The 25,079-nt window shown below is 48.1% G+C and overlaps 1 protein-coding gene across 4 annotated transcripts in view; it reads right to left on the bottom strand.

The window, feature by feature from the left end:
* Positions 1 to 7,961: 7,961 nt before the first annotated feature.
* Positions 7,962 to 25,079, bottom strand: part of PER1 (period circadian regulator 1) — a 37,505-nt gene continuing 20,387 nt past the window's right edge. For 2 of the 4 annotated variants that reach the window (XM_069216262.1, XM_069216261.1), the window contains exons 8-23: positions 23,063 to 23,205; positions 22,403 to 22,481; positions 21,397 to 21,503; positions 21,120 to 21,273; positions 20,100 to 20,208; positions 19,807 to 19,938; positions 19,553 to 19,661; positions 19,018 to 19,174; positions 18,742 to 18,869; positions 17,575 to 17,775; positions 13,768 to 14,016; positions 12,805 to 13,619; positions 12,381 to 12,561; positions 11,411 to 11,606; positions 10,537 to 10,687; positions 7,962 to 9,155 (exon numbers count right to left, since the gene is read on the bottom strand). In XM_069216262.1, coding sequence (XP_069072363.1) covers positions 8,934 to 9,155; positions 10,537 to 10,687; positions 11,411 to 11,606; positions 12,381 to 12,561; positions 12,805 to 13,619; positions 13,768 to 14,016; positions 17,575 to 17,775; positions 18,742 to 18,869; positions 19,018 to 19,174; positions 19,553 to 19,661; positions 19,807 to 19,938; positions 20,100 to 20,208; positions 21,120 to 21,273; positions 21,397 to 21,503; positions 22,403 to 22,481; positions 23,063 to 23,205 — 3,133 coding nt within the window. In that variant the 3' untranslated portion in view covers positions 7,962 to 8,933. The remainder of the gene's footprint in view (positions 9,156 to 10,536; positions 10,688 to 11,410; positions 11,607 to 12,380; positions 12,562 to 12,804; positions 13,620 to 13,767; positions 14,017 to 17,574; positions 17,776 to 18,741; positions 18,870 to 19,017; positions 19,175 to 19,552; positions 19,662 to 19,806; positions 19,939 to 20,099; positions 20,209 to 21,119; positions 21,274 to 21,396; positions 21,504 to 22,402; positions 22,482 to 23,062; positions 23,206 to 25,079) is intronic. The other 2 variants (XM_069216264.1, XM_069216263.1) reach the window with 1 other exon arrangement.

The following is a 25,079-nucleotide window of genomic DNA, read 5'->3' as shown; positions in this document are numbered from 1 at the left end:
TCAGAGCTCATTTTGTTAGGCCAGTTTATTTGGTGCATTTGTAAGTATTTTTCTCTTAGGCTTTTTCTAGATCATTTTGCACACTTGCTGCCAGAGCTCATTTTAAAATCATTTGCTTTCAGCTTCTATGATCCACATGTACAAACGTTTTTAGCGGTCGTCAACAGCAACTTGGGCTGTCTGCGACTCCTAAAATGCCTTTTGACATGTACCAACCCTATTTCGCAATTCGGTAACCAATTACTGAATCGTAAAATAGAGTTTGTGAGCCGGTATTAGGAAGGGGTGTGTTAGGGGTGTCTCTTCCTAATGGTGAGTCACAGGGGTATGTATGAACGTTTGCGACCAGAAAGCGGTTGCAAAACATTAATCTTTTACTGACTCTGTGAAGGAGGTGGTAAACCATTCACAAATGGGAAGAGATCCCCAAGGGGCCCATTATCCTTCGTGAATGTGGGCACCAACATTTTTAACAGCAGGCAGTGGTTCCACAGACAACTGCCTTCTCTTAAAAAATGAAAAGAACCCAATACTTTTTTATTTTGAAATGGATCCCATTTTCCCTTAAGGAAAACGGGCTGCATTTTCAAAAAAGGCCACCCTCCCTGTAAGTGCAGACCATTCTCAATGGGTTGCAAATTGCAACCTGCCTCATTAATTTTAATGAGGCAGGTCCTTTTTGACCCATTTGGGAATCGCAAACAATGTCCGAGTCACTGTTGTGAATCGCATTTTGCGAATTCCTAACTGCGAGTCACAAAAAGTCGCAATTAGGAACTCGCAAAATGTTGCAATCGTACATGTGGTCTTAAACTCATTTGGTTGTTTTCATTTGAGCCCTCTTTGTTTGGCTGCCTTGCTTTACTTTAATAGGCCCATTGTCCTTATGGTTTGTTGTTTTGCATTAGTGTCAGACATACCCAACATGTGCACATATTATAACGGGCTCTCCGCCCACGCTTTTCTTGTACAGAGTATTTTGTAATTTATTCTAAATGACTTGGCTATTTGACTCTGCCTTTCTAATATGGCGTGTTTATTGTTTCCTAGACAATTTATGTGCTGTGAGCATTCAGTTGATTTTCTGTTTTGCACCTTTTCTTGCTGGATTATCACTTTGTAATGGCAATTGTATTTACCGAATACATCTAATATTGTGAGAAAAAAAAAAGTGAGAGCCTATGATGATATTTAAGGTGAAATTTTTGAACCCCCTTTGCTTCCCACTGGCCCTGAAGATCGACCATTTTAGAAAGAAGAAACGCATCAACGCATGCTGAGTGTATCTGTACTCAGTCCCTGTGACACTGACTCTAGGTATCCTCCGTCTACGTGCAACGTGTGTAGTGAGTGTGTATGCCCTCAGTCTTTACTGAAAGACCACATCGCTCTGCCCCTTATAACATGTACCGGTCACTGACCCAATGCACTGAAACCTGCTCTCTGCCATGAATGTATTGCAGCGGTCACCTTCCCCAGGGCCCTCTGGTGCTAAGATGTCTCCAACATTAGTACCCTTATGCCTTGCGATGGTGACATGCCTTTGGACACGCGGTGGGCTGCTTGGAGCACTCGGCACCCCCTAACTTACAACAATATCCAATTCCCAGCACCTTCAGAAGCTGCACTGGTCACGGCTCACACTCTCCCTATACAGTGTAGTGGTTTTATGGTGAAGTCCACTCGCTGTATCTATGGGGATGTGTACATTGTGAGCCTACACAGAGAGCAGCAGAGTGCTGAACATGGGCGAGGAGCCCAGAGTTACAATTCAGGATTATTTATAATGTTGCACATTAGTCATAGGCAGTGGATTGAAAATGTCACTTACCCAGTGTACATCTGTTCGTGGCATCAGTTGCTGGAGATTCACATGTTCTGCATAGCTCGCCATCTGGTGTTGGGTCGGAGTGTTACAAGTTGTTTTTCTTCGAAGAAGTCTTTCGAGTCACGGGACCGAGTGACTCCTCCTTCTGTCTCCATTGCGCATGGGCGTCGACTCCATCTTCGATTGTTTTCCCCGCAGAGGTTGAGGTAGGAGTTGTGTTGTAGTAATAGTGCCCATGCAATGGAGTGACTAAGTATGTACCTATTTAAGGTTAAAATAACATATATACAAATGTACAAAGTTGAAGCTAACTTCCAAACTGCTACAGGCTCCCGGGGAGGTGGGTGGGCACATGTGAATCTCCAGCGACTGATGCCACGAACAGATGTACACTGGGTAAGTGACATTTTCAGTTCGATGGCATCTGTCGCTGTAGATACACATATTCTGCATAGACTAGTAAGCAGTTATCTCCCCAAAAGCGGTGGCTCAGCCTGTAGGAATGGAAGTGGTTTGAAATAATGTTCTTAACACGGCTTGACCTACTGTGGCTTGCTGTGCGGATAACACGTCTACACAGTAGTGCTTAGTGAACGTGTGTGGCGTAGACCATGTGGCTGCCTTACATATTTCTTGCATTGGGATGTTTCCTAGAAAGGCCATGGTAGCACCTTTTTTTCTGGTCGAGTGTGCCCTTGGTGTAATGGGCAGTTGTCGTTTTGCTTTAAGGTAGCAGATTTGGATGCATTTAACTATCCATCTGGCTATACCTTGTTTTGATATTGGGTTTCCTGCATGAGGTTTTTGGAATGCAATAAATAGTTGTTTAGTCTTTCTGATGTTTTTCGTTCTGTCAATGTAGTACATTAATGCTCTTTTGACATCTAATGTATGTAGTGCCCTCTCAGCTACGGAATCTGGCTGTGGGAAGAACACTGGTAGTTCCACTGTTTGATTTAGGTGGAACGGTGAAACAACCTTTGGTAAACATTTTGGATTAGTCCTTAGGACGACTTTATTTTTGTGTAGTTGTATAAAAGGTTCTTGTATTGTAAACGCCTGAATTTCGCTTACTCTTCTTAGAGATGTAATGGCAATGAGAAATGCAACCTTCCAGGTTAGGAACTGTATTTCGCAAGAGTGCATGGGTTCAAAAGGTGGACCCATGAGTCTTGTTAAGACAACATTCAAGTTCCATGAAGGAACAGGTGGTGTTCTTGGTGGTATAATTCTTTTAAGGCCTTCCATGAATGCTTTAATGACTGGTATCCTATATAGGGAAGTTGAATAGGTAGTCTGCAGGTATGCAGATATTGCCGCAAGGTGTATTTTAATGGAAGAGAAGGCTAGGTTAGATTTTTGTAAGTGAAGCAAGTAACCCACTACGTCCTTTGGAGTTGCGTGTAAAGGTTGGATCTGATTATGATGGCAGTAGCAGACAAACCTCTTCCATTTACTTGCATAGCAGTGCCTAGTGGACGGCCTTCTGGCTTGCTTTATGACGTCCATACATTCTTGAGTAAGTTGTAAGTGTCCGAATTCTAGGATTTCAGGAGCCAGATTGCTAGATTCAGCGATGCTGGATCTGGATGTCTGATCTGTTGGTTGTGTTGTGTTAACAGATCCGGCCTGTTGGGCAATTTGATGTGGGGAACTACTGATAGGTCTAGCAGTGTTGTGTACCAGGGTTGCCTTGCCCAAGTTGGTGCTATTAAAATGAGTTTGAGTTTGTTTTGACTCAATTTGTTTACCAGATAAGGAAGGAGAGGGAGAGGAGGAAAAGCGTAGGCAAATATCCCTGACCAGTTCATCCATAGGGCATTGCCTTGGGACTGCCTGTGTGGGTATCTGGATGCGAAGTTTTGGCATTTTGCGTTCTCTCTTGTTGCAAACAAGTCTATTTGAGGTGTTCCCCAGAGTCTGAAGTAAGTGTTTAGAATTTGGGGGTGAATTTCCCATTCGTGGACCTGTTGGTGATCTCGAGAGAGATTGTCTGCAAGTTGATTCTGGATCCCTGGAATAAACTGCGCTATTAGGCGAATGTGGTTGTGAATTGCCCATCGCCATATCTTCTGTGCTAGAAGGCTCAACTGCGTTGAGTGTGTCCCCCCCGTTTGTTTAGATAATACATTGTTGTCATGTTGTCTGTTTTGACAAGAATGTATTTGTGAGTTATAATTGGTTGGAAAGCCCTTAATGCTTGAAAAACTGCTAGCATTTCTAGGTGATTTATATGCAGCTTTGTTTGATGTACGTTCCATTGTCCTTGTATGCTGTGTTGATCGAGGTGTGCTCCCCACCCTGTCATGGAAGCATCTGTTGTTATTACGCATTGTGGCGCTGGGTCTTGGAATGGCCGCCCTTTGTTTAAATTTATACTGTTCCACCATAGAAGCAAGAGGTAAGTTTGGCGGTCTATTAACACCAGATCTAGAAGGTGACCCTGTGCTTGTGACCATTGTGATGCTAGGCACTGTTGTAAGGACCTCATGTGTAGTCTTGCGTTCGGGACAATGGCTATGCATGAAGACATCATGCCTAGGAGTTGTAATATCATCTTTGCTTGTATTGTTTGTGTTGGATACATGCGTTGTATGATCTTGTTGAAATTTTGAATTCTTTGTGGACTTGGAGTGGCTACTCCTTTTGTTGTGTCTATTATGGCTCCCAGGTATTGTTGTACTTTGCAAGGCAAAATGTTGGATTTTGCAAAGTTGACGGTGAACCCTAGTTTGTAAAGGGTTTGTATGATTTGATTTGTGTGTTGTAAGCACTTTGTTAGTGAATTGGTTTTGATTAGCCAGTCGTCTAGATACGGGAATACATGTATTTGCTGCCTTCTGATGTGTGCAGCCACTACTGCTAGACATTTTGTAAAGACTCTTGGTGCGGTTGTTAAACCAAAAGGCAATACTTTGAATTGGTAATGTATTCCTTTGAATACGAACCGTAGGTATTTCCTGTGCGACGGATGTATTGGTATATTGAAATACGCGTCTTTGAGGTCTAAGGTTGTCATGTAGTCCTGTAGTTTTAGCAATGGTAACACTTCTTGTAGCGTGACCATGTGAAAGTGGTCTGATTTGATGTAGGTGTTTAGTATTCTGAGGTCTAGGATTGGTCTCAGTGTTTTGTCCTTTTTTGGTATTAAGAAGTACAGTGAATAGACTCCTGTGTTTGTTTGTGTGTTTGGTACTAATTCGATTGCATTCTTTTGCAATAGTGCTTGAACTTCTATTTCCAGGAGATCGGAATGTTGTTTTGATAAATTCTGTGCTTTTGGTGGTATGTTTGGAGGGAATTGTAGGAATTCTATGCAATAACCATGTTGGATAATTGCTAAGACCCAAGTGTCTGTAGTTATTTCCTCCCATGCTTTGTAATAATGACCTATTCTTCCCCCCACTGGTGTTGTGTGGAGGGGGTGAGTGACATCTGAGTCACTGCTTGGTTGTAGGGGTTTTTGGGCTTTGAAATTTTCCTCTATTCCTAGGGAATTGCCCTCCTCTGTATTGGCCCCGAAAGCCTCCCCTGTACTGTCCCTGGTAGTTGGACGGTGTTGCCTGCGAGGTGCTGGCTTGTGTGGCATGACCCCGAAACCCCCCTCTAAAGGGTGTCTTGCGGAAGGTGCTGTAGGTTCCTCTGCTCTGCGGGGAGTAGAGTGCGCCCATGGCTTTAGCAGTGTCAGTGTCTTTTTTAAGTTTTTCGATTGCCGTGTCCACTTCTGGTCCGAACAGTTGTTTTTCGTTGAATGGCATATTGAGCACTGCCTGCTGTATCTCTGGTTTGAACCCAGACGTTCTTAGCCATGCGTGCCTTCTAATGGTCACAGATGTATTAATTGTTCTTGCAGCTGTGTCTGCTGCGTCCATAGAAGAACGTATCTGGTTATTTGATATGTTCTGCCCTTCCTCAACCACCTGCTTTGCCCTCTTTTGTAGTTCCTTGGGAAGATGCTCGATGAGGTGTTGCATCTCATCCCAATGGGCTCTGTCATAGCGCGCAAGTAGTGCTTGAGAGTTAGCGATGCGCCACTGGTTTGCAGCTTGTACTGCGACTCTTTTCCCAGCTGCATCGAACTTGCGGCTCTCTTTATCCGGGGGTGGTGCATCCCCAGATGTGTGGGAGTTGGCTCTTTTCCGAGCTGCTCCTACTACGACGGAATCTGGTGGCAGCTGTGTGGTGATGAAAACAGGGTCTGTAGGAGGTGCCTTATACTTCTTTTCCACCCTTGGCGTTATTGCCCTACTTTTGACCGGCTCCTTGAATATTTCCTTTGCGTGCCGAAGCATACCTGGCAGCATAGGCAGGCTTTGGTAGGAGCTGTGGGTGGAGGAGAGGGTGTTGAATAAAAAGTCATCCTCGACTTGTTCTGAGTGGAGGTTTACGTTGTGGAATTGTGCTGCTCTAGCCACCACTTGAGAGTATGCTGAGCTGTCTTCTGGTGGTGAGGGCTTTGTTGGATATGCCTCCGGACTGTTGTCCGACACCGGGGCGTCATATAAGTCCCAAGCGTCTTGATCCTGGTCACCTTGGCTCATGGTGGTGTGAGCCGGGGAATGTGACGGAGTTTGCGCTGGTGAGACGTTAATTACAGGTGGAGGAGAGGGTGGTGGAGTCACCTTTTTCACCATTTTTGTTTGTGGCGCCTGGTCTGTTTGAAACTCCAGTCTCCTTTTTCTCCTAATAGGGGGAAGGGTGCTTATTCTTCCCGTTCCCTGCTGTATGAAAATACGTTTTTGCGTATGGTCCACTTCGGTGGACTGCAGCTCTTCCTCAAACCTATGCTTTCGCATCTGAGAGGACAGTGATTGTTCCTCTGTATAAGAGCCTGGTCCTGGGTCGGTTACGGGTTGTTTCGGCACCGAAACCCTGCCTGTAACTCTTTTCGGCTCCGAGGTGGCTTTTTTCTTTTTTGGCCTCGAAACCTCTCGGCGTCGATCTTCGTCGGTGCCGCTGTCTCGGCGTCGAGCTGCTTCTACACCGCTATCTCGGTGTCGTTGCTTTTCTCCAGCACTTTCTCGATCCCGAGAAGGCTGTGTGCCGGTGTCTCGACCGGAGTCGGACGATCTCGGCACTGTTTTGGCCTTTTTCGGTGCCGATGGTCGGTCACCGAATTGATGGGTGGAGCCATGGCCTGGTGGCAGTGGTGTCCCCTGGGCCTTGTCACTTTTCTTCTGTGTTGTTTTCGACGTCCTACTCACGGTTCTTTGATCGTCGAATTCCTCGGAGTCCGATTTGTGGATCGAAAAGGTTTCTTCTTCCTCTTGTTCCTCGAACTCTCGGTGCGCTGTCGGCGTGGACGCCATCTGAAGTCTCCTGGCTCGACGGTCACGGAGTGTCTTTCGGGACCGGAACGCACGACAGGCCTCGCAAGTCTCTTCACTGTGCTCAGGCGACAGGCACAGGTTACAGACCAAATGTTGGTCTGTATACGGGTATTTGTTGTGGCATTTGGGACAAAAACGGAACGGGGTCCGTTCCATCGGTGTTGTTCGACACGCGGTCGGGCCGACCAGGCCCCGACGGGGGATCGAAACTACCCCGAAGGGCACCGGAGCACGTCGATCTTCGATGCGGTGTTGACTCTAACTACGCCGATCCCGAACGCAACAATACCGACGAAAATCTTCCGATACTAACTAACTTTCCGTTCCGAAACTCGGAGCGACAGGAACACGTCCGAACCCGATGGTGGAAAGAAAACAATCGAAGATGGAGTCGACGCCCATGCGCAATGGAGACAGAAGGAGGAGTCACTCGGTCCCGTGACTCGAAAGACTTCTTCGAAGAAAAACAACTTGTAACACTCCGACCCAACACCAGATGGCGAGCTATGCAGAACATGTGTATCTACAGCGACAGATGCCATCGAACCTACTGAATCGCGACACTTGTGCCTCAATGGTCACAATATCAAACGCAGTAATTGCTACCAGGAGGTTACTCCTATGCTCCTGCAGTCACTCCCCTAATCTCACTCATGCGTCGCTTCAGTCACAACGCCTGAGGACTCTCATGTGCCAGCGTTGGCCGCGACCTTGGACGAAAGTGAGAAAGTCAAAATCATGAATCTGGACAACAATTTTTAAGATTTAAGGAAAAGAGTCACAGTAAATGACAGAACAGCCACTGAAAAATTGTCTTTTAATAAATACATTAAAACATTAACAAAAATCGTAAAAAAATCCTCTTGTAGGGGTGCTAGAGATGTCCTCTGATGGTTGACATGCCAGGCGACACTGGTGTGCTGCTGTAGTTTTGTTTCATCCAGCGGCCACCCTTGTGCGTTCCTCCACACACTTGGTGGACATCTGCGCACAGACATCTCTGGACCCATTTTTAAATACCCCTCCAACCCCCAATCATGGACAAGCAATCCCCTCATCATAAAAATAGATCTGTATGCCACATATTCACATATATTTACACACACCTGCCATCTACATGCTCGCACACGCGTGCATGTACAGGAGGACAGCATGTGCACGACACTGCAACATGCCTTCCACTGTTAGAGGGAAACGGTAGTGCTCCCTCCAGAGAAATGTTAAGGTTCAAGTAAGGACTCGGGAAAAGGCAAGCCACGCTTCAGTTCATCCGGCTACAGTCAAACGTCCTGCCATCTGTCTGGCCGACAGACTGCCGGAGCTGCTTCTCCCTGGTTGACCATGTCCAACAGTGTGAGGAGGGAAGAAGCGCTGGTCCTTTCCTGGTCATGGAAGGGTCCCCAGAAAGGCTGATGGTTCTGGGATCAAGCACTGGTGCCTCCTCGAACTACCCTGAGATGTGCGCGAGGATCCCTCCCACCTAAGGCTCTCCATTTGACGTCCCATTAGTAAATGTGTCCCAACTTTGGCACCAGGGACGATGGTCCAGGCCAGGCACATCAGGGTCCAGCACGGCGCGTGAGATGGTCCGAGTGGGCAAGCGCCCCTGGGGACAGCACCCCTTGCTGCTTCCACTGATCTGCCCGAGACTGACCAGGTTGCCCCAGTTGTCTCAGTGATCCCGTTCACAGTTCCCACACTTCGGGGACCCAAAGAAGGCAGTATCTGCTTCTAGTATGATGCTGTGATGCTCCAACAACCAGAGGCATGCGAGCTCAAGAGTTACCCGGCTGGTGCCGGCGCTGCTGCTGTATCTGCGGCTGACCCTCGTCACTTTTCTGACCAGCCTCTTCCTCCTCCATAGGAACCTCTGAGGTGGGTGGACACGTGGAGCTTTGGGAACCCCCGCAGCCTCCTTCCTCCATGGCCTCCAGCATCATCGTCATGTCGATGTCGATGTCGTAGTCACAAGTGCCGCTGTCACAACCACCACAGGCCTGGAAGGGGGAAGAGAGAAGCCACATGGACGGTCATTGCCACTTATCAAGTACAGTCAGCACAGGCATGCCCACCCAACGGCTGAAGGGACAACTGATTTGTTAGCCCCAGGGCCTCCCCACGATTAGCATCATTTTTGCAACAAGCAGAAGTAATTAAAAAAAGGCATAATATCGCCATGAACAGGGCAACCTCAGAGAGGGTCATTACGCAACAACCATTATAAGCAACAGATGGGGCGCCCGCACTATTGTGATTCTGAATATTACTGAGGGCGCTTTCTGGCTTATCTGTAACAATGAGGAGACACATTATCCACTTAAGGCCGGAAGCACTAATGGGAGAGGATTTTGAGTCTACCATTGGCAGTGCCTCAAAGGACAGTTAATTACCTATCAATATTAAACATTATTGGTAATATAGGGAACAATATCTGCAACAAGTTTAAAAAGAGCATGATTCACAAGTGATATACAATTAACAAGAAGTGAATGTTAGAACCAGGTTCAAGCTCTCACATCACAAGGCCTCTTTCTAGGACAGAGGTACATTATGGCTAACTCTCTCTTCTGCCCCTGTGAGCCCCTCTGGTGGGTCTCGCTGGGACTGAACATCAGAACTTCTGATTAATAGGCTGTCCGCTAATTTAGGGGGTTGGTTTCTTGGGGCCTGAGGGCTTCCCCTTACCAGACAGTACTTTTCTGCTGCCCAGCCAGGACTGATGCCCTCCACTGTGCCCAAGAAAGGCATCTCAGAAGAGGGCCAAGCAGGAGAAACCGCAAGATCTACCTGCATTTACCAACAAATATGCCGGTGCTGCAGGACTTGCTGCAACAATGCATTTAAGAAAGCTCAGGCGGGGGGAGGAAGACTGAAGAAGACGAGAGACTGAACCCTTGAGAGATTAGCCGGAGAAGTTACTGAGGTTAGAGAGTCCATGATACACTTTTGACGTAAGCCTACCTGCTGCATCACTCATCTGTCCAGAGCAAGCCAGCCATGCACTCACAGCCCCATGGCTTTTTATTCTGGGGTAGGATAGCTCTGCTTCATCACCCCCACCCACTCTTAACTCCAGGGACCTAGTGCCCTGCCTCAAAGAGCCCTCATTGTAATCACTCCAGCGCAGAAAAGCTCTGCCTCACAACATCCTCTTTGCACTGAAATGGGAAAACCCACACTGCAACTCTCTCTGTCTTTCTGTTAGGAGATGACAGCCCAGCCTTCAGCTCCACCACATTTCTTTAAGATCAGAGGACCCTATCTGACACCTATATTACTGTTTACTGTGGTTGTGGGAGCCCTGCCGCAAAGCTCTCTCACTATATTCTGCGGGACAGACATTGACTCCTTCCCCCTTGTTTGGGCTCTGGCACTCACCGTGATGTCAATGGCCTTGGGTAGGGTCCCTTTCTTCATCCACGGGTGCACCTCTGCCAGCTCTCTCTTCTGGTCCTCGGTGAACCTGGGTTGATACTTGTGCATCTGCTTCAGCTTCTCTCGGTCTTCCTGGAGCACCTTGTCCATGTCTCTGCATTCAAAGAAGAAGAACTTGAACTGCATTTCCTGTACATCTCCTATCTTTATCTCAGGTGATGATCCAAAATTATAATGTTTATCCACAATTATTAACTCTATACAGAACAAGTGACACCAACTAAGGGCATCTCCATGTGGCAAAATCATTGATGTCAATCAAAAGCATTGAATCCACTGGCTCTCCCTGGTTGCTATCATTCTTCACTGGTCTTCACCGCTCATGATCGTTTCCTCACACTCTTCCCCCCCACTCACAAAAGTTGTCACTGGCTTTTGTCACTCATGATTTTGTTAAGGTGCTCTCAAGAACAGCTCTGGCAGAAAGTGCATCATCCCTTCAGATATGAAAGCTAAACAAAACATTGGAGAACTTCATCACAATGCAAAATCCCAGCTTTCCAACTTGCCCATCTGACACTTGATGCTATCACTCCCTGCCGCTTCCTAAGTCCCTTCCTCCATCTTTGCTTATAACTGAGTTTGTAGTTGCCTGTGTTTCCCCATCCCTGTATGCCCCAGCTGGTGTCTTGAATGTTGAGAGTCAATGATGTACCATAATGTTGGTGTGTGGCCTGCAGTGGAAGATGGGAGATACAGACAGTTGTAGGGAGGACAGAGCCCTGACAGGACCCACCTGCTGTTGGTGTACCCTAAGGTCCTAACATGAAATAAAGAAAGTATCTCTTATTAGAAAAGCATCCCTGAATGTACTCACCTTGTGGGGATCTGATAAGACATCATGACTTTCTCATCGGCATTGGCCATCAGCAGCCAGATGGGGTCCTGCATGACGTACTTGATGAGCATTCTCTCGTCCTCCTTCATTGCGCCTGCCTGCTTCTTGGCACTGTGGTCATTCTCTGATGAGTCAATGCTCCCAAAGTATTTGCTGGTGTTACTGCTGCTGCTCCCTAAAGGGAAAAATATGGGAGAGGAAAACCTGTTGTCAGAGGATGAGTATACATAGTTTCACAGGGGTCAATAAACACATAGTATTAGTGTGGCACAGATGGGGACATCTGTGGTGGTGTAACCAAGAAAGAGTATTTTATCACTAGTAATCACTAGTTTGTCACGAATCATGTAATTTATTGTTTGCTAGTTCATATCATTTCCCCTTTCTAGTCCACAGCTGGCCTCGTCCCAGCCTGTGGTGACTCCTTGATAGTGGTCCTGCCTTCCTCAGTCTGTCATTTGTGGACCCTTCAAAAGGGCCACTCCCAAACGGAGCTAATCAGAATATTAATAATATGTATGATGCAATTTGCTAAACCCATCACTTCCTAAAACAGTCTATGAAATTAAAGAGGATTTAACTTGTGACTGTTTTTACAAACTGGTAACAAGGGGTGTTTCGATGTGTATCACTTCATAACACGAGCCAATCATTTTTCACAATCTCAAGAGCAGCACTCCTAATCTCAGCCAGTCAATTTGTTCAAATTAATTGATGACAACTCAGAAAATGGGCAAATCAGAAATTCTGTCCTTAATGTTCACATCTCCCCTACATGGGCCTAGCAATTCTGGGTGCTTGTTTCAGAGATGTCAGATTCTCAGCTCTTTCCTAAAAAATGTGTTACTTATTGTGTATTTTTAAAGCGCACTATCACTCGCAAGGGTGTGCTGGTGCTCCATTAAGAACCATAATGCAGGAATTTTGTTTTGGCAGTCGTTCAACTTACTTGTGCCACACGCGGAAGTGCTGCCCCCATTGGAACCAGATCCCATGGACCCAGAAGCGGCTGAACCACTGCCCGATGCTGCAGATCCAGTCCCAGAACGAGAGTCTTCCTGGAGTAAGAGGTCGAGGAGGTCACTGGAGCTGGAGAGTGCATCATTGTTGGAGGATTCTTGGACCTCTGCCTACATAGGCAAATATAAAATGCCATTTTACATCACAGTACTCCGAAGGACAATGAGCAAAGGTAAAGTGGGAAAAGATGAGGCAGACAAGTCTACACCAAAAATGGGATAAAGAGGAGAAAAATGCAACAGAGGACAGAAAGGGAAAAAAGGAGGGGATGCTGGGAGAATGGGGAAACTTGGGTTAAGGTGATGTGCCAGATTGCAGAAGAGATGCATTTTGCTAAAGGAAAGAGTTCTCACCATGCAGGCCTCTGTCTGGTTGACTTCATTTCCTGTCCCAGTGCAGGCTCCGTTCCAGTCAGTGTTGCTTCCTGTCCCGCCTCCTTGATTGCTGGCACCGCCTCCTTCCAGCCGATCAGAAGACTTGGGCGTCTCCTCCATCTGCAGCAGGTTGAGCTGCAGCGGGGAGCTGCAGCGTGACTCGAAGAGTGGAGATTCGGATCCGTCGGGCTGGCTCATGGAATGTGGTGTGCTGGAGCGGGATGCTGGGTGCCCTCCCTCTGCAGGAGCTGACATCGGGCCACTCTGTGGCTGGACTGGAGGTGGCGGTGGGGGTGGGGGTGTGAAAGGAAACATTGGGCCTCCAAAAGAGCTCTGGCTGGAAAAGAATGGCTGGGGCATGGTGCTGTTCATCTGTGGAAACATGTAGTTGGGCAGCACCAGGGCCACCATGGGTGTTACCATTGGTGCAGGATACTGTGGTGGTGCTAATGGGTAGCGCATCCCAGGGGAACTCTGGGTACCGCCAAATGTCCCCTGGTTGGGCTCAGAAACAGGAGGCATAGAGGTGCGAGTAGGAAACACAGGGATGGGGTATCCAGGCATTACTGTAGAATAAGGCATATTAGGCAGGCTGGCCTGTGATGTTCCAGAGGGGGGCCAGGACGAGTTGGCCATTCCAGCCGTCGGATGCTGGGAGTTGTTGGGTAGAGATGCTGTGCTGTCAGATTGCTTCTGGTGCTTGAGGCGCTTTGGTTTCGACTTCCCACTCTTTCCTCGACGACTGCTGCCTTGGCCTCCATTTCCATTCGCGTTTTGATGGGAGCCTCTGTATCCTGGAGAAGGGAAATGTGAAAGTTATTAAAGCAATCAAGTTACCACAACTCTTTATACCCACTACAGAAATGTAGTTTACCCTTTTGTAGGACTAATTCGGATTGTTTCCCTTCTCCTCCCAAACCACCAATGTCCCACTGCCCTTACCTTTGTCGGTGTGCTGTCCGGAGTGTCGTGGTTCCTGACGCCCTTGTCCAGTTGGTGGGTCGAAAACACGCAACTGACTGAGGTCCTTGAAGCGGGTCAGGAATGCCTGCTCCTCCTTTTGAGTATGAATGGACAGCACCTCCTTGGTCAGCCCAACCTTGCGGTACTGGTCCTTGTCCTGGGCTACACTGGGGGTGGGCGGCGCGGGGGGCACTGGGGTGCTGGGTGTCTCCTCCATCATGACGATATCTGGAAGGACAGTAAATGGAACAAAAGCAGGATTAGAAACGGGGGGCAGAGGTGAAGGTGAAACATTGGCAACAGAATACAAGACCTTAGGGCTAAGGTAAACAGAAGGACAGAAGAGAAATGTTCATCTTGTCCCAGTGCACTAAGTCTTATGCGCCTCACAGTAACCATCCAACCAAGAGAAATCATTGAAGCCAAGACACCGTGGTCACTGGGAGTCTGTCTCAGTCTGATGGGAGCTGCATGGTAGCCAATAAACTAAGGGAAGACTGCTTCCCCCATCTACAGCCATTCTGGGGAATCGGGTATTACATACAATCTGGGGGGCACGTAAGTGTGATTTGTTTTTTTATGTGCATATGCTGAGCTTGTGGATGTGTTCATCTTTCTGTGGGCATCATTGCATTTAACATTATGAAAAGAAACAGCCCAGTGGCTCTAGTGTCCACCAAAGGGCCATCTGCACATTCAGATACTATAGTCACTTGCTTCAAAGGGATTTAAGGCACTGAAAAAATACATTTCTTCATGAACACAGGGCAAATCTTTCATAGATTAAACGGTAATTTTAAAAAATTGCTACATCTTCTCCGCCTATTCATGTAGCAGATTTTTTCAGGATTTCAGGTTGCTAGGCACCCAGAACAAGGATAGAAATAATGACCTGAATAGGAGCCAAAAAACGGGTTTTTCATACCGGGAGGGAGGCATAGAAAAAGGAATACTTCTACCAGCATGATTAGGAATGATTATCCAAGGAGATTGGAGGCAGAACTGTAGAATATAGCCTCTGGGAAGAGACATCAAAAACACAACACCCATCTTTAGAGTCTATGAAAAATATTAATTATATATTTCTTGGCTGAAAGAATCCAGCACCATTTGCCAGCTGTCTTTAAAGAACAAAACTGAAGATTGTTCTTGCTCTGAACAAACGACAATGGAGGCAACTGTGCGAGGTCTTTCAACTGAGAAAACTTTGAAACGTCTCCTGAGGTGGGGCTAACCTGGAAAGCACCTGCAAGAGCATAAATGGCATTTTCACTTTGATGTGTAAGTTTACACGTTCATCTGTGGCCAAATAGCTCTGAACATTCTTGAACACTGTTACTGGAACAAAACGTCTCTCCACAACGATGCAAGTCCAGCATCCGCAAACAATTCTGGCTTTTTTTCAGAAACATGGGTCTCTTTCATCATTAATTCTGTTCTTCCTTTCAAGTTGAGGGACATATGTTAGCTGTCAACATTTGCTGCTAGGTATCTTCCTAAATGGATATAATGGTGCCGCTGCACGTTTAAGTGTTTGTTTAACTGTGCGTATGTGTTTGTGTCCTGCGCTCTGAACTCTTCTTGTTACAGCTCCACGATCCACATCCCCCACATTACAATGAAACTGTACTGGCAGCTCCCAAAGGACAAGACAAGCTCCCTGCAACCACCAAGAGAACACTCCCAGTGCAAGCCCATCCAACTATCACGCAAAGACTCCCGACTCCCACAGAGAGAGGGGAGAAAAGATGTACTGAAGAAGTGGGAGACGAGGCTGAGCAAGATGGGTGGAACAAAAGGAGATATGAGAAATGGAAACAAATGTTGAGTAAGTGCAACACAACTGCGATGCGAGGAGGACTGCTGGGAAGGAGTGGAGAAGAAGCGAGGAGAAAACAGAAAGGAAAGGGGAGCTACTGGGAAGAGTAGAGAGACACAGTGAGACATGGATTGAGAGAACAGAAGAGGTAAAAAAGTGGAATGGAGGAATAAGAGAGCAAACATAGAAGGTGGGTGATGGGGTGGAGTGCAAAAGAGAAAAGCATGGGAGCCAAAAGCTAAGAAGAGAAAAGGAGAACTATGCGCAATATGGTCCCACGGAGGACACTGCATTATCATTGCCGCTGGCAAAGCAAAGAACAAGTATCATCCTTGTGACGTGTGGCACTGTAGGGATGGGGAGGGTGGAGGTTCAGAGAAAGAGGTGACCTCAGAAAATATATCGGGGGTGCAGGGTCCCATTACCACCAGACTCCTTCCCTCCCCTTTGTGTGTGTGTCCACACCAGAAAACCACCCTGTACCACGGGTCGGGCCTGACACCAAGGGGCGAACAAAAGCCTGCATGTAGGCCAGTGAGCAAGGGGCAGCACCCTCTGCACATTCCCACACTGCGGACGACACTCGCTCCTGCAAAAACAAAACACTGCTCTTCAGACAAGGGGAGATGGAGAGACCGAAGCAGTTAGCAGCACTGCCCAGCTTGGACACTGTCTGATGCAGATATGCTAATTTTCAGTCACAGGTAGGAATGTCCAAGCAAGGCCCAGACTGCAAAAAGAACAGCATCTGTCCAGAAACCAAGACTGCTTACTGAAAACAAAGTACGGTCCCACACATCGACACATGCACATCACACAAACAGAGGCACTTGCTTGTAGGGCCCTGGAGGACTTCCTCGCCAGTTAAACTCTTGTTGGAAAGATATGCAGGGCAATATGTGGGTCCAGCACCCTGAACTTCTGACAACCAGAATCTACCAGCCAGGCATCAGCAGCATAAGTTGCTGGATCCATATACTGGCCTTGGTGGACAAAATCTGAATTGGGGGGCCTTATCCCTCAAGTCTGTGCCTCTTCTGGTCTTTTAGGGGAATAGCTTCAGAAACACTACTTGGGCAGTGAAGATATTCAGCGTGTCATAGTGTCCCAAATCAACGAATACGGACAAAATGATCCAGAATATTGACAGTTTCAGTGTGGAAGGGTCTTCGGAAATGAAATAGGTTAAAACTGCATCTGGAGAAGATGCGAAACTTCAAAATCTGCCCTCTGGAATGATTAAAACTAAATAAATAAAAGGCAGGACATGGAAAGAAGGTCTGAAGCCTGAAAATGGGCGCCTAATAACAAAAATCAGCTGAGGTTTAGAGATAGTCCTTAAAAGACTGAAAAAGCCAGCCGATAAAGAGAACAGGGACATAAAATGTAGGGGACATAAACCAGGACTATGATTGCCATCAATGGAAGTGTTTTGTAAGGGAGGTTACGATTTTAAGTAGATCCAGAGCTTCTGTGCCAACCTCAAAGCGAGTCTCTGCTCCAAAATGGAGGTGTGCCGAGATGCACACAGGTCTTCAAAAGTGGCATCAGAAGAAGCACAGTTAAAGGGATCATCTGGTGGATGATGTCACAGCAGACTTTAAAGGCCAAGCTAATATTAGCAAACAAAGCAACATCCTGGAATGCTTATAGCTGGAGACTGTGAGTGATGAGGCAGTGGGCAATAAGTACTAATGATATCCCCTCGTTGGATTGCCCTTTTAAATTGATCCGAGTGGAGCACCAGTCGTGAAGCGCTAGAGACGTTCTTCAGAACCGAGAGAAGTTCAGCAATCTCCATGTGCTGCTGTCGAACCCACTGTCAGAAATGGAAGGGAGGTCCTTGCCCGCGAACACATTCTTCCTGCCAAAGAGGGCATGGCTCCTTCGCCCTCTCCAGCAAGTCTTCTACCCGCTCCTCCCCAATTTCCCACCCCAGTAAACAAGGCCAAAGGAGAAGGAAGTACCCGATTCGGGGGGCTTCTTGTCTCCCACGTGGACGATGGTACTGCTGAAGCTACACTGACTGGTGATGGAGACCACACTCTCGGCTTTACTGGGCAGGGCCAGCGGTGTGAGCGGCGCTCCCACCACTGCCGCGCCTGACGTCTTGGGGTCCTGTCGTTTGGAAGGGCTATCCGTGGTGGCCAATACCTCCTTGGCGGAATCTGTTCAGAGAGACAAATACCAGTTAGTGCAGAGCGGGTGGAGGGGTGGATGGATATGTTCAAAGGTGTTCTCCTGCTCAACCTGGTTCCGCAGACTTCTTTCTCCAACCCACCCCTCCCTGACCCGAGGTCTACACACACTGAGATGATAGTGGTTACGCAAACGCGGGCTGTACCCTCCAGTTCTTCCCAAGTATGGCTTCATAGTCCTCAGAACGTGGTGGTGATGAGATCAGGTGCAATTAAATAGGGATAGGGTCCTTAAATCGTACCAAGAGGCAAAATTGACTCTAGGAGAAAACACAAACCCCAAGGCTGAGAGCATAGGGCCTGGCCTTGAACCTCAAACAGGGATGCTTGTCAATGGACCACAAAAATAGAATAAGGGCACCACAATTGTTTGCAGTGCAAAAAGCTGTCCAATAACTCGCACATGCTGCCAGGTGTTGAATTCCATGCTGCTTCATCAATGCAGGCTTTGTGGGAAGTGGGGAAAGAGATTAAAGGAGAAAGCTGGGCCAGCCTCTTCTCCATTAGATAAGTGGATACTTTAGGATTTTGAGGGACATTGGGAGGATGCTGGCAGAAGGACCATATTTGAACAAAGAAAAGAAGGCTGGTCGCAGGAACGAAGTCCAGCAAGTCATTAAGACATTAAGAATGAGAAGGAATGGTGTGGTTGTGGGTCATAAGGGCATGGAGGAAGGGCATTGGGCGAGCAGAACATAACCTTCCAAAAAGCATCTTTCTTCTGCCTCCTACCCCATACCACTACCTGCGACCCCATACCATAACCTGGGCTCTCTAAAGGCAGTGGTTGAATGCACACATGCATACACAGAACAATCATCGCCAAGTGACGTGCAATAGAAGTATTCATTCATTTATTATCCAGCCGCTCATTCACAATGGAACGAAGATGTATGTAATGGGTGGGGGGAGAGAGGTTCAGACGCAGCGGGTTACCTTTCTTGACACCAGCAGCCTCCTTGCCTGCCTTCTGCTTGTCATCATCTGAGGCAGAGGATGTAGTGTAGGAAGACGAGCCACACTTCCTCTTCACCGTACAAGGGATGTTGCAGCTATCTAGGTATCTGGAGAAAGAACGAGGGATCATGGTAAGAGCATGACAAGGTCAAATATAAAAGCTCCTGTTCTCAAGGAGATACCCTACCTAAAACTGCACCATGCAATACCCTACTCTACCCACACAAGGCACGTACACGCCGCACAGCAACTCACCGAATGATGCTGTCCAAGCAGTTGATCTGCTGATAGGAATAGTTGGAAGGCTCTTTCCTTAGCGATTCCTCGGAGGTCACAGCTTTCCCAAGGCTTACGGCAGTCTCCTTCCGACCTGGAATCAAATAGGACTCCAGGGGCTTCGGTGGCGCCAACACTGTAACCACAAACAGGAGATTCCATTGCACACGTTCGCAAAAGTCAGACGCGCATCACAGGAGCAGTACTGGAGCAGCTATACTACTTCAACCCTAGCACACGGGGGGGGTACATTCAGGTCGAGGCTTGGACACAGAGGTGCAAAGCCAAAGGGGGCGAACTGGTGAGTGCCAAACACAGCTTCACACAGACAAATGTTAACAGTAGGTGTTAAATTAAAAAAGTCTAAAAATAGAAGAAACTTTGCTCAGATGCAACTGACAAGCCTATTACTTAACGCTGCCTTGAACGCGGGAATGCTTGTCTGTCCCACTGACGGTTCAGCACTACAATGCCCTTGCTTTAGGCTTGATCTTAATAAATAATAGAGACTTACGTGGCATATGCGGGTTCTGGGGAGTCATGTTCAGCCGGGAGTCAATAAAGATCTGCTGCCCCTGGTGTTTCACCGCGTGCACGTCCTGGTAAAACTGCTGGAAGGCCATCTGTACACAAGCAGACAGAGCATGGTTAGCATTCGTGAAGGGCACACTGTAACCCCACCCCTTCTTGGGAAGAGAACTGAGCAGGGGGCCAGCGAGTTGAGAAATGGAAAGGGGGACAAGGATTCAGTGACGGCTGGAGACTCACTGGTTTGAGGGCCTTCAGATCCTCCACAGGGAGCCCGTTGCCATCGCTGGAGGAGGCGTTGCTGCGAAGATGCTCGTGCGACGCGTTGCTGCCTCCACTGCCGTTGCCCATGGTGTTGGTATTGTGCACAGGCTGAAAAGAGCAAGGGAGGGGTTATTAGGGCCAGAGGATAAATCACAGGCCAAACACCCAACATCTGAGATGCGAGAGGCACTGAGAAGAACTCATGGGTTGAACGCGCTGCAAGACACTCAAGCCAACCAACTCCTCATGTTGCCCAGAGCTGAACTCACCTGCAGCAGGATACGGTGAATCTGCTCCGACAGCTCCTGGACATCAGGGTCCAGAGGTTTCATCTCAGACCCCTTGGGCGCGGTGAACACATCTTCATTGAGGGGACCACTGTGAAAGTCAGAAGAAAGACATGGAAGGCAGTTAGTGTTTGAGTTACCTTTACTGCAGAGGGGTGAGGGACTTTAAGCATGGACAGTGGAGCTAAGAAGTTCAAGATGGAAAAGAAAAACCATCAGTGTGAACAGGCAACAATCCTCAGAAGATAAGAATCTAGAGAGGAGCCCCTCAGAAAGTGAGAGGGGAGACCCTAGAAGTTAAAGGGAAATCTTAAGCATGGAGGGGAGACACCCTCAGCGTGAAGAAGTAAGATCATCAGAAGGAAGATAGTGACCATCAGCATGGTAAGGGGTCAGCATAGAGAGAGGGGATCCTCAAAATGCAAAGTTGTGACCTTCCACGTGGAAAGAAGTGACCCCCCCTCCCCCACCGAAGATAAGAGGTGCAACCTTCAAATGGTATAGGGAATATGAACAGGCAGGAAATGGGCCAAACCACAACAGAGAGAGGGAGAACCTCTATCCCAACCCAAAGACAAGAAAAGCAACCCACAGACGAGAGACAACAACCCACAGAAGAGAGGGTACCCACATTCGAGAGAGGGGCAACCCAACTAGCCTTCAACTAGCAGGGGTAACTTGTACCCATGTAGAACGACCTTAAACAGAAGAGGGTGCCTTTACATTAAAAGGGGGTGGTGTTCAAACACAAAAAGGGACAACCTTCAGAAGGGATGGGTAAACTAACACTTGGGAGCTCCCTTCAACTGCGTGCAACCTAAGCACGTGGAAACTTCATCATTACACGTGATGGCAACATTTAACAGCAAGAAGTCTGCCTTCGGTGATGCTGCTTCATATCTGAAGAGACCTTCCCTGTTTTGTCCCCCTGCCGTCAGTGTCTCCCCTTCCATTCCGTCCTTCCCAAAAACAAAAAACAAAAAAGATTACAGGGTTACTCACGTGCGCACTTTATGCCGTCCCAGGATGAAGGATACTTTTCGGCTCCAAGGGTTGACGAAACTGGACCAGCTGGTGTCAATAGTGACGTACTCGCCATTGCGGGAACAGAAACGGATGGGCGAGTGGTCAAAGGGCTGACCTGCATACTGCAAGACTGCAGGTGGGGAGGAAGATAACAGGTCAGAGGACTGAAGGAAAGAGTCCCCTCCCTTGCTCTGAAACACTACGCAGCACCCCTACTCTAACTGCCCCACCCCAACTCACGAACTGGACTTACTTTTTTTGTGGATGGCCAGCATGAGTGGTCGGTCTTCTGGATGCACGAAGAAAAGTACGGGCATGCCGATGAGGTCCTGTGGGAGGTAGCCCAGCAGAGGAACAGCCCTGGAGGACAAGAAGACACCACAGATGTGAGAGGAAGCCAAGCCATGGACAGGTCACCAGGTACGGCCTTGCACCGGCCCTATTAGCAACTACTGCACAAGTCGCAAACCAGAACAATGTGCACTGTAAATGCAGTCCGTGCCTGAAATGCCACAATCCCACACAACTAAATAAAATGGCACACAGCACAGAAACCAAAAAGACACCTCTACATTTAGACACCCTGTCCCCAAACCAAGATCAGCCTATCGTTGTTGGTATCACTGCCTGCTTACACCCATCTTCTCAAATCTCACCAAGAAGCCTGCCTCATGATCCCAGGGTTCCCACCATTCTTCCTAGACTGTGCCTCCGACCCAGAGTTTCACATCCTATACCCTCCCAAAACAGCAACCACCCGTCATCTCACTCCAGACAGACACTCCCACCCATGGCTCTCACCCTCTCGCAGAATGACCCTGTCAACACGTAGGGCACCCGCCTGACACTCTCCAGACTGTCCACCATAAGCAGAACTAGCCTACAGTTCCACCACAGTACCAAGGGCCCCATACACTTCCACTGACACACAGGGCACTGTTCACCCTCCACACTAGGGTGGCATTTCCAGCCATGACCACATCTAATATTCTGCACTTCTAGAAGACATACTTTTCTTTTCCCTGCACTGTAAGCCCTGAAGGCACTCACCACTTGTCTCACCAGACTTCCCATACACACAAAGAACTCAGGCAGTGTCCCGGCACTGCTCCAGACACCCCTCTCTCACCCAGCCTGTCGCCCGCAGCTCTGAACACTCTTCACATCACACAATGCACACCAAGCCTCAAGGCGCATGGAGGGATTGGGGTGGCACTTAGCTGAAACCCCATGCACAGCCCATAACCTATGAAACTCACCTCTCGTCCACCTCTTGGAACATGCAACTTGGGGTGTGTCTGGTGGTAAAGATCCTTTTATCAGCTGGAATTCTGGGAGCTGCAAAGAAAGGGAACATGAGTTGCACGGTTATTCGTGGCGCCCTTACAGCCTTCATTGGTTGCAGCTCTAAGAAGCGCATGGTTGGTACGACTACAATTCAGCGCTCTCTGTAAAGCAGACATTAGGACTATCCGCAAGGCCACACATTAGCTACTCCAGACCCTCTCAGCTCAGCTCCCACACCACAGAGCTAGTCCTCAGGTTACACTTACAGTAAGTATCAGAGCTTTGGCTACTCTCAGCTAACCCAGATGTCACTGAGGAAGGACTTAGGAAAACACTGCTATTCGGACGCGCAAAAAGTGCTAAGTGGTCAAACAGTCGATATTTTATTCAAGCAGCAGATATCTATCATGGCGTAACAAATCACCCAGGTAACAGATTTTACAGGATCAAACCCAAGCACCGGATAGATCCCAAAGCTGCTCCTGTATACATCTAGCCCGGTAACTCACACTCACATCTCTCATATCATCTATAGCCCCATCCTTAAACCCCTCCTCAGCTGAGCCAGACGCGCCACGACCGAGCACCTGTGTATGCAAGCACTCTCCGCCCGGGCCCTCCCCTCCACTCACCTTCGTAGCCAGAGTGCACTCTCTCGGCGATCAGCAGGCAGCAGGGCTGTCCCTCGGCGTTGTCCGAGTCGCGCACCTTCGTGAGGTACGGCGTGAGGCGGAAGGGATAGTAGCGCAGTTCGTGCTCGCGACCCCGACCTCCGCTGTGAAACAGACACCTGCAATAAGACCAGAGGCCACAGGAGACCAGGGCTGCCAGCAGGGGAGCAGTAGAACAGCAGAGGTGCTCAGACCATGGGAGGCACGGGACTGGTTCTCAAGTCATTGACCCGCCCGATGACAACCCCTCAGAGGCCCCCCTGCCGCCCGCACCCCGTCAATGACTACTGCTGCTCCCAGAGCTGCTGGGAGGGACACCTGGTGAGAGGCGCCCACTCCCCCAGCCCTCGGAAGCTCATGTGGGTACAAACTGTGACATTACAGACTGTGACACGGCAAACACCCCCCCCCCCCTCCCTACACACACACACACACACTCTGCAGCTCCCAGCACCAGGTGTACAGAGCAGGGTTGGACAATGTGTGTGGACGTGAATGCCGTCACTGACAGCAGCTCAGGGGGGCATTCACTGGAACTGGTTCTGAAACCACCACTGGTGAAGGCCCGCTGTCTTCCCCTAGCTCCTTCACGGACTTTCACTCTCCTGATCTGCAGGCGGCCTTCAGCTTTACAATCTGAGCAGTAAATGTATTCGAAGTTCTTCCGAGGGAGAGGAAACTGCATCATCGCCAGTATTGCTAGACACTAGCATGTGCTCTCTCCAGCGTTGGCTGCATCACAGCCATGCATTACCTCCTTGTCCGTCTTCCTCATCTCACTCCTTACTGGGTGAGATGCCAATCTCATTGACAGAAATTATTTCTCCCATAGCCACCAATAAAAATACCACCAAGATAGCTGACTTCCTCTTCCTGCTATTACTACAGCAGAGGAAGTTGTCACACTAAACTTCCTGTAAAGTACAGGGCAAAAATGCACATTCTAAAGCAAGCTTTTCTTGTTGACTCTCCACTACACGGTTTCTACCAAGCTATAAGTGCTTCATTGTATGTTCATACTGAAACAACACTAAGCAAGTTTCAGAAGCACAGGACCAGCATATTCTGAGGAATACGGCTGAGAGAGGGGGCCTCAGGGGGCCTATTATAGGTAGCCTTTAAGAAACCAGAAGTAGAACATTTGACTCCATTTGTGTCCAGATTGTTAAGGGGCTATTTTCAGAGATGCCCCGTGATTCACTGTCTTGTGCTAAATTTGGATTGTACTTTGGTGTCGAGAACTTTGCAATTCAGACTTTTGTATCACAAGGATCAGTAGATCTCATGTTTCTTTCCTTTAAGATTCCTTTTCTGGTTACTATTTGTTCAGGTCGGAGGATTGCGGAATTAAGGGCATTGCCTTGTTTTGACTCTTTTCTTAGTTTCTTTACAGACCAGGCTATCTTAAGACTGAAGCCTTCTTTTCTGCCCAAGGTTCCAGCTGACCTCCATCTATCCTGAGATCTGGTTGTTTCTTCCTTGCCTCTTTGTTCTGCTTGGGCATTATCTCACTAAGGACTGGGATGAGGAAGATGGACAAGGAGGTATTGCCTTGGTTACTTACCAGTAATCCTCCTTACTGCTAGTACAGATGTTCCTCATCACAGTCCTGCATGAATGGGGGTGGATTAAACTAGAAACGTTTGCCTTTAGAATAAGAATTTTTGCTTGGTACTTTACAGGAGGTTTAGTATGACGACTTCCTCTTTTTATAGTACTGGCAGAAAGAGTTGGTTAGCCATCTTGGTGGTATTCTTTTATTGGGGGCTAGGATAGAAACATTTTCTATCCACGTGAATGGCATCTCACCCTGTAAGGACTCGGATGAGAAAGGCAAGGACTCGGAGTAACATGCATGTTCTCAGCCCTCAACGTACAATGTTTCTTTCAACAGTCTCTCCAACATTTCCTTTTCGCCTCTGCTACTAGCATGTGTCTGAAGGACCAATACAGAGCCCTCAAGTACACTGCAATAGGT

The sequence above is a fragment of the Pleurodeles waltl genome, chromosome 12, assembly GCF_031143425.1.
Source record: "Pleurodeles waltl isolate 20211129_DDA chromosome 12, aPleWal1.hap1.20221129, whole genome shotgun sequence".
NCBI classification, from domain to species: domain Eukaryota; kingdom Metazoa; phylum Chordata; class Amphibia; order Caudata; family Salamandridae; genus Pleurodeles; species Pleurodeles waltl.
Note: the sequence above shows the minus strand (reverse complement) of the source record. Positions and strands in the feature narration are given on the sequence as shown.